The sequence below is a fragment of the Alosa alosa genome, chromosome 22 (genome assembly GCF_017589495.1).
Source record: "Alosa alosa isolate M-15738 ecotype Scorff River chromosome 22, AALO_Geno_1.1, whole genome shotgun sequence".
Lineage (NCBI taxonomy): Eukaryota > Metazoa > Chordata > Actinopteri > Clupeiformes > Clupeidae > Alosa > Alosa alosa.
In genome coordinates, this window is record NC_063210.1 from 21,624,688 (window position 1) to 21,639,977 (window position 15,290).

General features: G+C 41.4%; 1 protein-coding gene across 2 annotated transcripts; it reads left to right on the forward strand.

Annotated features, from left to right (window-relative positions):
• The first annotated feature begins 3,225 nt into the window (after nucleotides 1–3,225).
• On the forward strand, nucleotides 3,226–9,221 carry LOC125287740 (sperm axonemal maintenance protein CFAP97D1-like). 2 transcript variants are annotated; one of them, XM_048233735.1, is made up of 6 exons: nucleotides 3,226–3,362; nucleotides 6,281–6,351; nucleotides 6,544–6,671; nucleotides 7,412–7,535; nucleotides 8,561–8,617; nucleotides 9,135–9,221. In XM_048233735.1, the coding sequence occupies exons 2-6, from the start codon at nucleotides 6,289–6,291 to the stop codon at nucleotides 9,159–9,161; spliced, it is 399 nt and encodes a 132-aa protein (XP_048089692.1). In that variant the 5' UTR covers nucleotides 3,226–3,362; nucleotides 6,281–6,288; the 3' UTR covers nucleotides 9,162–9,221. The 2 variants fall into 2 exon arrangements, with proteins under 2 accessions (XP_048089692.1, XP_048089690.1); XM_048233733.1 differs by lacking the exon at nucleotides 3,226–3,362 and adding an exon at nucleotides 5,973–6,204.
• The last annotated feature ends 6,069 nt before the right edge of the window (nucleotides 9,222–15,290 follow it).

A 15,290-nucleotide genomic window follows, 5' to 3' on the forward strand; every position in this document is an offset into this window, starting at 1 on the left:
GAAGCCAGTGCTTCCAATGTGCAGGTTGGCATTTTGCATAGCACCATCCACAGTATGATTGTGTGTGTGTGTGTGAGTGTGTGTGAATTTGAGGCATGAGAGAGCTCGAGCGGAAAAGCGCTATAAATAACCATAGCATAGCGCCACGACTTCATACTATATCATTTTATCTTGAGTGTACTGTAAACATACGTGTTTACGCCATTAAGTTGCAGTTGGTAGTACTGCAGTGAAATAAAACCTAAATAATAATCAAATAAATTATCATTGATATTGTTGTTTTTATTGCAATCATTTTAATGCTTGGCATTTCAACTGTACATGAAACTTCATGCTAGGCATTTCAACTTTACTTGAAATTTAGTGTTATAGTAGTGTATACTATATTGCTTTAGACAAAAGTGTCAAATACCATTAACAAAAAATAATTGGAACCCTTTATTATTACTTTTGAAATCCAAAATGACAATGCTGTAATAATGTCATTACAATACTACTCAAAATCTCTGCCGTAACAGCATTTGAAAATCATACCCTAGGCCTACTGCCAAGAAGAGGTGTCTGCGCTAAATCAGAAGGCTACATTCTAAATTCGAAGGCTAATAATTGATCAATTATTGGTTTACAATTTATTGAGATTGGGCCACGCCTAAGACAAGGCCCACCCAGGCACCTCTGTAGACCCTAAAAACAGCAGTCGTGACCTATAGCAGTGTTTTTCAACCTTTTTTGTGCCACGGCACACTTTTGACACTTAAAATGTCCCACAGCACACTAACACCCTGTGTGGAGAAAAAATAAACATACCATAGTCTAAAACTTCAAATAATACACAGATATGGCCTTATTATGGCGTCTATGCAAGACCTGCTCAATAAAACAAGCACCCTCTGTTTCATTTGTAGGTGACTATATCTAATTTAATTGTTGTTATGAACTGGATATGTGATGATTCTGTGAATACTGGATATGGGGCCTCCGTTGTACAATGCCTGCATACCACAAATAGTGCAATCATACAATCAATGAGAGCATGTGGTTATAAATTCTTTGATGCAACAGTTGCTTCTCTGGACCAGTGAGTGACATTTGGGCATTTGGACATTTTCTGCGGCACACCTGATGATCTCTCACGGCACACTAGTGTGCCCCGGCACAGTGGTTGAAAAACACTGACCTATAGTCAAAGTCAAAGTCAAAGTCAAAGTCAGCTTTATTGTCAATTTCTTCACATGTTCCAGACATACAAAGAGATCGAAATTACGTTTCTCACTATCCCACGGTGAAGACAAGACATATTTTACCAATTTAAGTCCACAGACAAACATAACATTCAAGTAAACAAAAAAGTAAGTAAATAAGTAAATAAGAGGGCACATATAATAATGAAAAAATAAGAGCAGCAAAATTTGCTTGAAATTGTGCATAGACAGTCAATAAAATACTAGTGCAAAGTCAGGCCAATAAAAGGCTTGGGTAGTTCTGTTTGACCTAAGTAATAAAGAAAGTGGCATAGTGGTGCAAGTTATGTAAGAGCAGCAGAAGTGTTGTGTTTTCAGGACAACAACACCAAGTTGTAAAGTGTACAAGTGTGCAAGTGTTCAAGTGTGCAAGTGGGAGTAGTGCAGGCGGTCATTGTGGGTTCAATGTCCAGGATGTTATGTAGCTGAGGGTGGAGGGGGGAGAGGAGGGAGAGAGTTCAGCATCCTTACAGCTTGGTGTATGAAGCTGTTGGTGAGTCTGGTAGTGCGGGAGCGCAGGCTTCTGTACCTCTTCCCAGAGGGCAGTAGATCAAACAGATTGTGAGCGGTATAGTGCCCTGTGTAGAGTCTTAACTGTGGCAAAGAGTTTAGACATATGATGGAAACAGCATTGACTGTGTCTCAAGTTTAGAATGTAACTTTTATGACTATGTCATGGATATGCTTTTATCACATACTGTTAAAACCACTGTCTCACACACAAGCACCTGTTTGTACACACAATTGCACCACAAAGTCCCCCCCCCCAAACACACACACACAGACACTTACACTCCCACTTACATTACAAATAAACACAGATAGGGAGTATCTCAAAAAGGCGTGTGCACCAATGTGAACGTTCAGCAGCTGCAGCTGCAATCATTCAGTCACACACACACACTCATAACTACACACGACACATACGCACCCATAATAACACACGACATGAGTGCTCATGCTGCTGCTAGTGTTGCTGCTGACTCTGTCACTGTGTCTGCTCAGGCCTCTTCAGCAGAGTCAGCACAGCAGCACCTGCCCGGGCCTTTTCACCGTCTACAGCACTTCTGTGACCTGACCCACACACTGCCACAGAGCACACACACACACATACACAGGATACCCACACACAGCTAATGTTCAACCGCACGCTGCAATCGGGAGGAGTGTGTGAGGAGTCTGTTTATTGTGTCACCTCTCATTTAAAGACTTCAAGAAAGCTGTGTTGATTCAAAGATACGGGCAAATTTGCATTCTTAAAGTTTGAAAAAGTTCTTTACAAAGTTTACAAAAGTTTAAACAAAGTTTTACAAAGTTTAAAGCAAACACATGGTTGGCTATGCCCTGACCTAATGAATGAATTCAAAACGCATTGACAGGGCTTTCTCAATGCAATTTATTGCTTAATGTGATATATACAGTAAATATGTCCTTTAAAAATCATATATTTTATAATCATAATGGCCTGGATACATGATACTAAAAAGAAATTAAAGTGTTCACAGCCAATATGTCATAGAAACATAATACAGTGTACAGTAAGCACAGTGTTTATTTACCAAGGTGTTGATTATGTAAATTGAGGACTAAGGATCCCTTTTACTCTTATTTACAGTTTTACTTTTACTCTTATTTACAGTCCCAAGGGATTGTGATATACTCTTAAAACAAATGTGTTGGAAACAACACAAACTGTGTTGTCCCTATATCTGGACAAAGGGATGTGTTATTGTGTTAAAAAAAACAACGGAAGTTGTGTTATTTTCAACACATATTGTGTAACAAATAACAAAAGCAATATGTTGGAAATAGCACAAACTGTGTTGTCCCTATAGACCCTTTCATCAATAAAAACAAAAACAATGCTTGAACGTTCTATTTGGGCCCCAATCTACTTCCTCTGCATTAAGATAACATATGGAATGTTAAAAAGGAAGTCTTGTGGGGCCAACTATGATGCTGCTAATGGAACTCTCCTGAAAGGGTCAGAGATGTGTTGTTTTCAAGACATTCCTTTTAAGAGTATACTGAGAGTAGGCTACAGTAGAGAGAGAGAGTGTAGAGAGAGAGAGTAGAGAGTGCTGCCTGGGTGGCTGACAGAAAATGGTTCAGGCTGAATAGGTGAGTAAGCGCATAGTTAGGAGCCCAGATAAGACCACCATCTTCACACACAGCGATCTCAGGCCCAATATGGTGAGGTGGAGAAAGTTCATCTTCTCATCTGTAGAGAGACAGAGAGAGAGAGAGAGGGAGAGAGAGAGGAAGAGAGAGAGAGTATAAGACTACTATGTTTCTTAAGCTTTAAGAATAATAGCAACACTTCAATTATGTCTAAGTCTAAATGGAGAGAGCTCAATGACTATAAAAAAAACATATGGAGAGAGCCCAATGACTATAGAGCCCATTTACTATAAAAAAGGCAAAAGAAAACATAGGCATCATAAGTTCATTTCAATAACAAAGCAACAAGGAAAGAACTGTATTTGACCTGGTTTGACCCATATGGGTTGGATCTAGCCGGACCTAACTGATACGCCATTAACTACGCACAGCTCCAAAACACACGTTTTATAATCCGCATCCGATTTGAATATTAAATATATGGCAGTTCTCATTTTGACGAATGTTGGCATCATTTGTACCTCTCAGAAGTACATGATGTCATGTTGCCCATGCTTTATACCGTCAGCCACGGAGAGAGACAAATGTACTCTCCAAGGGCTATTGCTAAGTGTCTTACCTGTGTTTGTAAGACACTGGTTGTCTACTGGAAAACAAAAACAAAAATGCATCATTTGCATTGCACTGTTCATATTATTTCAGATGAGCAAGTCAACATTCTTTAGCATAGCCAATTGTACTTGATTAGTAAAGCATTCATTTAGACACCCACTTTCACTGGCAAAGATGTCCATCTCGCCTTGCTTGACTCGGCAGTGGATGGTCTTACATGTGGCTACGGCAACCAAGCCGTAACTGGACTCCCCTGTTGCCATGGTTGGCTCGGCTGGGACAGTCTCCCCTGACAAGAAGACTGATGCTGTAAGTGGCCCGGAGTCCTTCACCATGCAAGCTGTGGGACCATCTGTGTCCGCCTTGTGCAGATAGGCAGTGGCAACGACATCACTCTCTGTAGATGGGTAAACGGTGTAGTGCATTGGGTCTTGTTCTAACACAAGTTAGACCGAGGCTCTATCTAAAAGCACAGTCTCTATGTTTGGCAAATACGGAGCTGAGAAGACCAAACTGGACAAAGCAGTCATTTATACCCCAAGTGATTAAATCCTTAAAGAAATACCTGACAGATAAGATTAGGTCATGACTCCTCCTGTATCTCTGTTCAGCAGGTCTGAATAGTGATATTTTTTAAAATGTAATTATTATTATTTTTTATCTCTAACACACTGAGGGCCTCTGTGTTACATTGGGGTACTGTGGACTGACGCTACACTGTTCTACTCACTGAAAAACAGTTTCCCTACACGGACAAAATAACCTAACTAACCTAACTGGGCTTTGAAGGACCTACCAGACTGTGGAAATCAAACACCACTCAACTACTTCTGGGCCTACAGGAGAGCTGCCCTTTCTTGCATTGTTTGGCAATCATGGCAATTGGGTTATGATAATTACTAATTCACTCAACTAAATTTGGAAGTTAGTTTTTTCTTGTGTTGAATCTTACCTGGAAGGAGCCTAAGTCTGTTGCCATCTCCAAATTTTAGGAACTTCTCGCTCTTGTGGTTGACTGCGCAAAAATACACGGCAGAGTCGCTCGGTATGGATCCTTTATTTGTGAGCTTGATCCCGTCGTCATAATTAATCTGAACTCTCATCGGTGAACCGGTGGACGTCCACGAAGCCTTCATTAGGATGTTCGTCCCCCAAGTATGAGATTTGCTTTATGCAGACGGGATGTCGACCAGGCTTTTGCTGATACCAGAAAAAGTAATATGGCTTTTCGACTTGTGCGTAAAGACAGGAGAAATCAACTGCAGCTCCCATTTTCGACTGTATCTCCGTTTCCCTGGTCCAGAGTTTGGGAGACGGTATTTTCTAACAGAACCATGCAAAGATTATTCCATTAAATGTAAACAATCACAATAATTTACAACATAATCATAATGCTGAATCAACATGGACATGGGTAGCCTACTCACGGTGTTGCAATATAACTCAGAAAAACATCAGCGGAGTCAGGGACATGCTCACGAATGTTGCCGCTTCTGTGTAGCGTTAGGGACCGAACAAGACTCAATGTCAATGGTAAGCAGCAGTCTTCCAGTTGCCACCTCCACTGCTCATCCAAAGTGATGTGGCCAAGTAGGCCAAGCGTACAGAGCGCAGCTAGCGCACTTGGTTACAGCGCTGCCCAGCACTCCTAAACGTTGCCCTGTAAAGTTTTAGTTAGTCACTCAGTCTGTTGTTGACCTCATAGTTGAACAGGTAGGCTTAGCTCTCTTTAACCCGACGTGTGAGAAAAGTTAGTTTCTCTAATTGTAATATGTAGACCTAATTGGAATAATCCACTCGCTTTTAGTTTATGTTTTTATTTTATTATTAATATTATTATTTTGCACGTCGTTAATGGAATGCATCTTTTCGTACCAGATGCTCTGCTAGTGCGTATTTATATCTATGGTTAGCACAATAACCTTAGTGGAAGTTCTTGTAGCATTCTGATTGCTACAAGAACTAATTCTAATTGGTAAAGCATCTGTGACGCAACAGTCAGCAAGACTCTACAGAAAATCAAGATTCCAGGCGTCTCGAAGATTATCTTCTCTGTAAAACATACCTTCTGAAATCGACGTGAGGTTGAGTCAGAGACAAATCACCAAGATGAATAAAGCCGATTATTTGGCCTTCCCAGCCATAGTGAGCACTCCAGGCCAGTATATTCACATGAGAACAATGTGGGATGGTCACCATTACAAATATCATATGGACAGAATGAGAAATGGTAAGATGTCACCAATTCAGTCATTGCTAACATCTTTTCACTGTAGTCAAAACTAAGTTTATGCTTTGCTGTGCAGTAAAACCTATGGTTGACAGCAAAGCTCCAAGAACCTACATACACTGTCACCTGAAAATGAAGAAAATTCAGGTAAGGGGTGTTTTTTATGTCATGAACTTTGTCACAAATATTTCTGTCATCAGTGATTAAATGATAAAGCTTTTTTGAATCCTTGAACTAATAGTAGATAGGCACAACATGCCGTATCCCCCTGTCAGTGATATATCATGTTAGCCTGTACCTTGTAATATGGTGAGTGCTGCTATTGAACTGACTGTTCAGATGGAGCAAGAGCGACTGATGGAGGTGGAGAGGGACAACAGGCTGCTGGTCTCCAGAATCGCCCGCACCATGGCCAAAGGAGGCCTGGATAACTGGAACCAGGAGTACGAGATGTTGACCGAGAACAGGTCTGTCCTCCACGTTATCATACGCAGTGGTCATTCAGTGTGCTTTACATGTTATGACACAAGATTAGCGAAAACATTTTTTGTCACATACAGCAGACATCACCTCACCATCCGCTAGCTGCCTGTGCCCTGAATACACTGTAAAAAAAAACGTGATTTCTGTGGACAGCCCAGGTAGCATAGCAGCTCTTTTCTGCTTAGATTTTGGAGATGGGGGTCCTACCCGAAACTAGAAAGTTGCTAGGTTGGTAATCGCCTATAGAGGGCCGCTCATACAATGGCAGAAGTGCCGTTCGTCATGTTATGAGGTTATGTGCCATCAAAATGATTTTGGAAACGTTATCCCATCTCCCCTGTCATCCCCCCCAACACACACACCAAGACCCCTGGCAGTTGGGTTAGCCTCTTGAGCCGTGGATCTGCCCAAGGTTTCTTCCTTGGTAAGGGAGTTTTTCCTTGCCCCTGTTGCTCTTGGGTGCTCCTTGTTGGTGCCCCAGCCCAATCCCAATCCTCCCCCACCTTTCTTATGCAGCCCTTGCCACTAATCTACTAAACCCCCATAAATGCACAAATAGGCTGACACCAGACATAATTTCACTGCATTTCTTACTTCCAGTAACTATATATGCATGTGACAATAAACTTCCTTGTATCCTTGTATGTTAAGGTAAAAAAAACTGTTAAGGGTGCCTTTAAAGCTGAAATGCATGTGGTGACGTGTGTCCATCATTTTCCTCTAGTGGGACCACCGACCTGCGGAACAGGGAGCTGGTGAAGATCTCCCTGGAGAACCAGGCCGTCCTCAAGAAGATTAAGACCACCAAGCCCGTGTACGACCACAAGCACTGGCTCAACGACTTCAAAGTAAGGGGCAGGTGTATAAGTATAAGTATATATACTCTTTTGATCCCGTGAGGGAAATTTGCTCTCTGCATTTACCCCAATCTGTAAATTAGTGAAACACACTCAGCACACAGTGAGCACACAGTGAGGTGAAGCACACACTAATCCCAACGCAGTGAGCTGCCTGCTACGCGGGGTGAGGGGTTAGGTGCCTTGCTCAAGGGCACTTCAGCTCATTCACTCAGTGACATGCTCATTCACTCGGTGCAAAACAGGTACATTAAAACAATAGCCGCTACAACACAGCTGACATGCCACCGGAAATATATGAGCTGGCTGAAAGGCCTTCCAGAAAGAGACTAGCATATAGGCAATAGTTCAACAACAATTTTACATACTGAATTTTAACTGATGAACTGTTAAGTCTGTGTCCTACCTCAACGAAACCACAATGAAGGAAGGTCCCAGCTAGCAATGAAATGAAATGAATGAAACCTCAATGAAACGCTATCAAAGGCTGTTCTGTTGGTGATGTTAATTTGCCCAAGGTTGCTTTGTTGGTGTTTTTGTTTTTGATGATACATAGGCTTGGTTGTTGATTGACTGCTGTGGGAAATCTATAGCACTAGGAATTTAATACCTCTCCTATCTGAATTGTGGGCAGGCTGTCCAAGTGAAGTATCACCAAAAGAGAGAATGAGAATGCGACATCAAATTAAATCGGATCAGATCGGAGCTGGAAAGTTGATTGGCAGGTCTTCTAATTGGGCGTTGTGACCCTGCTCAAACTACATGACCGATTTGACAGGAATTTGGCCTTCATAAAGTCTGTCAGATCTGACCATCTATTTTATGAGCTAGAAACGGGTCAAAATTGCACCGTGTCTGGTTGGCATATGATTTCGATTGATACTATCACTGCTGATCCATATCTATCTCTATCTTTCTAGAGATAATAATGGCAGCTAGGCAGAAATAAAGACACATCTCATGTCTCACTAAGATAAGATGACAGACATTTTTTGTGTTTGTATGTTTTCATTCAGGTGACAAGAGATTACATGAATCGGCTGAGAAAATATCCACATAACAATACTACGAAGGTAAGGAGGCATAATTAAAGGTTGTATCAGCGATAGTGGGGATACGTCACTTCTGTTGATGTTCAAACAAAACAGAGAGCTACTTACTCCCTTCCCGTCCGTCCCGTGCAATTGAAACTCTCCTACACGCCATCTCGTCGGTTATTGGTTGAAACACTTTATTTTGCTTTTGAGTGGTTGGTAGCTATTGTTTTTGTGTACAGATCTCGAGCCTAGGATGCCTACAGAGACGCGTTTTTTTTTTTTTTTGAGGGCCTGCTTATGGGGCTGGCAGCTAGCGGAATGTTAGGAAAGATTAGATGAATGTGATCATTTATGTTTGGGCCTTTTTTGGGCCTGAAATCGCTGATACAACCTTTAAGTAACATTTGTTTAATATAGCACATTAATACAGATAAGAATAAATCATACTGGAAAATACTATCAGTGTTTCTGTATTATTATTGTTATGAATGAATCACCACACTCCATGGTCAAAGAGACATTTGTCTAAAGTGTTGTCCTGTCCTCTCTGCAGGTGCGTCCTCTGGAATTGATTAACTGAGCGACATCCAACAGCAATGCAGCAATTTACCCATCAGCAATTTACCCATCAGCAATTTACCCATCAGCAATTTATTCGTTTTATACGATGAGATGGAAGCAAAAGCAAAATCAATAAAATGATACTGTGCTTACCATAACAAACTCCATTTTGATATGTGTGTGTGTGTGCCTGTCCATGGGTGTGTGTGTGTGTGTGTGTGTGTGTGTGTGTGCGTGTGTGCGTGCGTGCGGACAAGTGTATGTGTCTCAGTGAGCAAATGCATAATGCAGGAGATACAATCCATAAATTCATGAAGGCTCAGACATCCACACACATGTTCCATCACTTCAGCACTAAGCCCACCTGCACAGGCCGAGAGAGGAGAGGAGAGGAAAAGAGGAGACGAGAGGAGAGGAAAAGAGAGGAGAGGAGAGGAGAGACAGTTTAGGATGGAATAACATTAGCCTGCTTCACCAGGTGTGTAAATCACTCACAGAGGAGAATCAGAATCAGAATCGTGCTTTGATGGCCAATTATGTTTACACACACACACACACAAAGGAATTGGATTCAGCATTTGATGACAATATACAGGAGACAATCTAGACAATGTGCACACTATACGCACATACTGTTCATACATTCCAGAACAGATATACAGTAGACAGTACACCCACCTGGAGATGATTAGAAATGACATGACGCGACTCTAAATAAAGAAATAAACTACTCTTACGTAAAGATACTAAAATATTGACTTGCTGGACGTTTTTTGGTCGTTTAAGCCCCCAACGTTGTCTTCAAGGCAGCCCTGCCTGGAAGGCGCTAAGGTAAGGCATGGGTTAAGGTTAGGGTTAGGATTAGGATAAGGTGCCTTTAAGTCGACGGTGTCAGCGCTGCCTGGAAGACAACGTTGGGGGCATAAGACATCGAGCTGAACGCTCATAACTAGTGTAGTATCATCCTGAGTCTTTGGAAACCATGTAATGACTTGCATGTAGATTGCAACATGTACTGACGTGACATCTGGCATAAAAACTGTTGTACCTAGCATGCCATTACATCTCTCTCCCTCTTTCTCAACTTGTTTCTTTCTCTCTCTCTCCCCAAAGTAAACACACACAGACACACACACACACCACGTCACTGCCCCCACACACACACACACACCCACACTCACACACCCACACTCCACCCCTCAAACACACACACGCACACACACACACACACACACACACACCTTGTCTGTGGTCAGGCCAGGGCACCTCCAGTTGTAGAGGTAGTAATGCATGCGTCCGTCAGCAGGACAGAACTTCAGCTGGTCCATAACACTCCTGTTCTCCATTACGTCCAGGGCAGTGAACACGTCAAAACCTCTCTAGAAAAAGTGTGTGTGTGTGTTTGTGTGTGTGCGTGTGTGAGAGAGAGAGAGAGAGTGAGAGACACCATAGATAAGACATAGGCAAAAAGCAGTCACACGTGTGTGTTTGTGTGTGTGTGTGTGTGTGTGTGTGTGTGTGTGTGTGTGTGTGTATGTATGTGTGTGTGTGTGTGTGTGTGTGTGTGTGTGTGTGTGTGTGTGTGTCCTCTCTGGGCCTCTATAGCCTTACTGCTTTGGCGAGGACCATCACATCCTCCATGAGTTGGGGCAGGGGCGTGAGCGTGTGGGCGTAGTAGAGGCAGAACGCGGCCTTCAGCCTCCGGTGCACAGGGTGGTTCAGCACCACGGAGCTCCACGTGTAGAAACTCAGCAGGTCTGTCACCACACCCTCTGGGCTCTAACCCAGAGATTACAGTAAGAGAGAACATTTCAAACAATATACAACGGACATAAACAGGGTCAAAGTGAGTAAATAGGAGTATTGTATTGAGCATAATGCAAGCAATATGCTTTACTGTATTTAAACAAGTCAAATATTTGCTTGTTTTACTTTACTCTGCTGTAATTTGATTTATGAAAAAAAAAACATATTAGAAATAGAGAGAAAGAGGGAGAGAGAAAGAGAGAGAAAGAGAGAGAGAGAGAAAGAGAAACACAGGGAGGGGCTGCGATTAATGAGAAGAGTAGGAAGCACTGTTGTCATGTTGAGTGCGTACAATACTGGCCAGGGAAGGTGAGCTGATTGCAAAATACAGGGATGTGATTGGCAAAGGTAAAAAAAGTAGGAAAAGCACGGAGTAACCATAACCATAGGCCTTATGAAAGGAAATATGTACTTGGATCTATACAAATTGCGTGGGTCTCATTTTCAGGTCGAAAAGTCCGGAATTCCACCCCTGAAAATATATCCTGTTAAAATTCTGCTGTAATCTTATAAATGACCAGTTACCACTGAACTCCACTCTAATCTCTAATTAACTCTATTTATTATTTCCATCTTAAAATACACCCTGTGTCTGGAGGTGTTTTCATGGGGATCTCTGCATTCCTACTTATAAACATGGGAGAGAAACAACACACAGCTTACCACACTGATAATGGACACTGTTACAGAGGGGAATTTTAAGAAGATAAGTCAAGCCAAAGAATTTGAGCAGATTCAATCTCGTGGCCAAACATTTCACCCCACTCCATAAAATCTCTTTAACAATTTGATTCGATTTATAGGAATGCATGACCTTTGAACTGTACCCAGCCAATTCGACCAATAATTCACTTGTACTTCAATCAGACTATATATTCCATTCATTCATTTCCAAGACGCTTTTATACAAAGTGGTTTAAGGCCTAAGTGGTTTATAGTACAGATAGTTTGATTTGATACTCTGATACTTTGATACTTTGATTTGATTGAATATTTGATATGAATATTGAACATTTTTCTGAGTATGTGTTGTTGTGTTTATGGAACTCTATCAGTTCAGTTTTATATGAGCAATATCTATAGGACAAGATATAGGATAAAAGCTATAGAACAAAAGCTATAGAATAAAAGCTATAGGATAAAACCATCAAATACACCATCAAACACACATCAGAAATCCACAGCCTTCAGACGGCAGCTCTGAAACACTGACCTCCACCACGTAGGTGTCGATGACGTCCTCGCGGGGCAGTAGCCAGTGGAGCGCCTCCTGCTGGCTGAATGCGGGACGCAGCTGGAACCTCCTCAGGTAGCCCTCCAGCAAGGCCTGGACCGCAGGGCCATCCTCTGCCCTCATGGGCCGCAGGCCAGGAGTCTTAGGAGCCTGGGGTGAGGAGTGGGTGGACAGAGTGGTCGTCACTACTAGAGCACTTCACTTAATTAATACTTAATTATGGAGGACCACAGGTGTCACTTAAATGGCAAATTAAGTTGGTTAATTTGCCATTATAAACAGTATTTAAAAAGATAATTTACAAAAAGTATTTTGTAAGTCAATTATTAAATTATCAATAAATACTCTAATTTTAAAAAGGGATTTGCAAATATAATTGCAAAATCTTTTTGCTTTTCCATTTGCCAAATCATTTGGAAAAGAATGCCTTAAAAGAAATTTAATGAAACATTGTAACGAACCAAGCTGTGAACCATAAAAAGCTATTAATACATACTTAATACATTAATTAATACTTAACTCATTGAGTGCCTTTCCTTCCCATGCGTTGAGTGCCAAAAACATAATAGGCCTATTACATTTTTAGCTTTTTTTTTTTTAATTACGAAACTAGACACTCTAACACACCTTATATGTGATTTTGGGAACTCTTTGATGAATGGAAATGAAATATATGACAATCGAAAAACTCATGAAAACGCACAATCTGGACATTTTATCATAACTTCGGTTGCCGCTTCAGTCAATCAGTGACGATGCACGTCAGGTCAAAACCAGGCCATTTTTTAAGTGGGTCTATCACTAGGTGGCAGTCTCGCCAGGTCTCGCTGATCACTTCCCGGAAAGTTTACACAAGTAAGTAACAGGCAACACTTCATATTTTCAAAAAAACACTTTCAAAAAACTCCTGAAGACCCAGCTCTTTAGAGAACATCTACTCTCATAGCAACACTTACAACAAGACTTACTGATCCTAGCACTCACCAGCCGTTTTAAACTGACAAGTAACTGTTAAAAACAGCACTCACCGGCCTTATTCTTACTGTACTCTAATGTTTTTAAACTGTCCTAAAATTGTGAGAATTGTTCTAAAACTTACTGTTTACCATGTTGTTAGTCGCTTTGGTTAAAAAAGCGTCAGCCAAATGTAATGTAATGTAATGTAATGTAATATTTCATGAAAGACGTTATATCTCCATTTCTAGAAAAAAACAGCGATTTTGATGAAAACTAGCCACTGTTTAGCTTGGAACAGAGGCGTAGAAATACACGGTTTGCACCCATCGAGAGCTTAAAGTCTCACCTTTTAAACGAGCCATTGTATGTGTTCATAGCTATAACACAGAATATGCTGTGGCTGTACAAAAATCATCAACAATGGTCTAGATTGCTGGCACTCTAGGACAAAGCTCCTGAAAACAGCTTGGCATTCAATGAGTTAATACATACTTAATACATGAATTAATACTAAATACATACTTAATACATGAATTAATACTCACTCGTTATTTATTTAAATAATGAGGAGCGGGTGGACAGAGTGGATAGCACTTCATTTAGCTTCACTTTCATTTAGCAGATGCTTTTATTCAAAGTGACTTACATATGTCCATTGTTACAAGGGTTAGGACCAGGGGTCTTATATTTATTACAAGGGCTAGGGCCAGGGGTGTTACGAGGGCAGGCCAGGGGTATTACAAGGGCTAGGACCGGGGGTCTTATATTTATTACAGGGGCTAGGGCCAGGGGTATTACAAGGGCAAGGCAGGGGTATTACGAGGGCAGCGCAGGGGTATTACAAGGTGTAAGGCCCGTCTTTTGCCCAAACCATATGCATTTCTAAAGAATGCCTTTTGCATTCAATTTACATGTGTGGATGCCTGTGTTTGATCTGTATTGTCTTAGCTGGCTATGGCCAAAGATCCCCAACACCCGCTCATGCATAAAGTGACCATTTGCTCCTTGTTCTGACCCCTCTACTGAGAGATAACTCAGTCCTGGGCCTACTTGATGTCTTGTGGTGAGATAGGCCAACCTCATTATCATACAGTATTGCTCTGTAAATATGTGTTGTGAATAATACATTCATGTTTGGTCTTGAATTAATACTTGTAATGTGGGCAACAGTCTGATTATGGTTTTGGTACAATTGAATGTATCTGTGCATAGTTGTAGATTAAAAATTAAACTGTAGCATAAAGTTATGATATCCACCTGGGCCACACCCATCCACCTCAGACAACAAAGGCTCTGATGAGTCGGGGGTGGCCCAAGTGAATGATAAAAGTGGAGGCTCTGGTCCTCCTGGGCTCTTCTTCTCTTCCCTCTTCTCTCCTTTCCCATCTCCACTCTCCTCTTGAGCTCGGCCCTTGTGGCTTGGTCTTCTGCCTCTCTCTCCCTCTTCCTCTCCCTCTCTCTCCCCCTCTTCCTCTCTCTCTCTGTCTCCCTTTGTCTTTCTCTCTCTCTCTTTCTCTCTCCCCCTTTCTCTATCTCTGGGTTTGTATTGTTTGTATGTTATTTTTAACTTGTCAAGTTTACCTCTGTGAATTGCTTAAATTTCCTTTGTTACCATTTGCTACTTTGTTACAGTAGACCATGTGAGTTTACTTGGACATTCAACTGAAGTGATATTGGTTACATTTACCTTTAAGACTGAATGCCTATTAAATTGTTCATTTGCCTACCAATCGGATAACTTCAATTCTCGTAGTGTGCCATGCCATTCTCCTCCATAGCTGATAAACTAGTTACTTGGTAATTGATTGGTGATACAAATTATTAATCAAATGGAGTCAGATTAACGAGTATGTAATAATATCATTACCATTTAACTCCCTCACCCTATTTGTCCACACAAGCTCTTTCAAGTGAGGATATAGCTCAATGTCTCTATGTTTCCGAGGCTATATACATCATTTCTGAGCGTCTTACAAAGGGCAGGGCAGGGGTATTACAAGGGCAGGGCAGGGGTATTACGAGCGTGGGGAGAATAGCGGCTGGACAGAGTGGACACGTTTAGAGCACTCCACCTACTTATTCATTTGACATAACTAGTAAACACTGTCTGAATATTAGTTGTTTTTGTTTTGTTTCAGAGATTGCTTTTTA

What these genes read in the sequence shown, in the direction of transcription:
- LOC125287740 (XM_048233733.1), top strand. Translation starts at nt 6,084, where the DNA reads ATGAATAAAGCCGATTATTTGGCCTTCCCAGCCATAGTGAGCACTCCA. An exon ending in GAGATGTTGACCGAGAACAG is followed by an intron (nt 6,672 to 7,411) that starts GTCTGTCCTCCA and finishes ATTTTCCTCTAG; the next exon opens with TGGGACCACCGACCTGCGGA. An exon ending in CACATAACAATACTACGAAG is followed by an intron (nt 8,618 to 9,134) that starts GTAAGGAGGCAT and finishes TCCTCTCTGCAG; the next exon opens with GTGCGTCCTCTGGAATTGAT.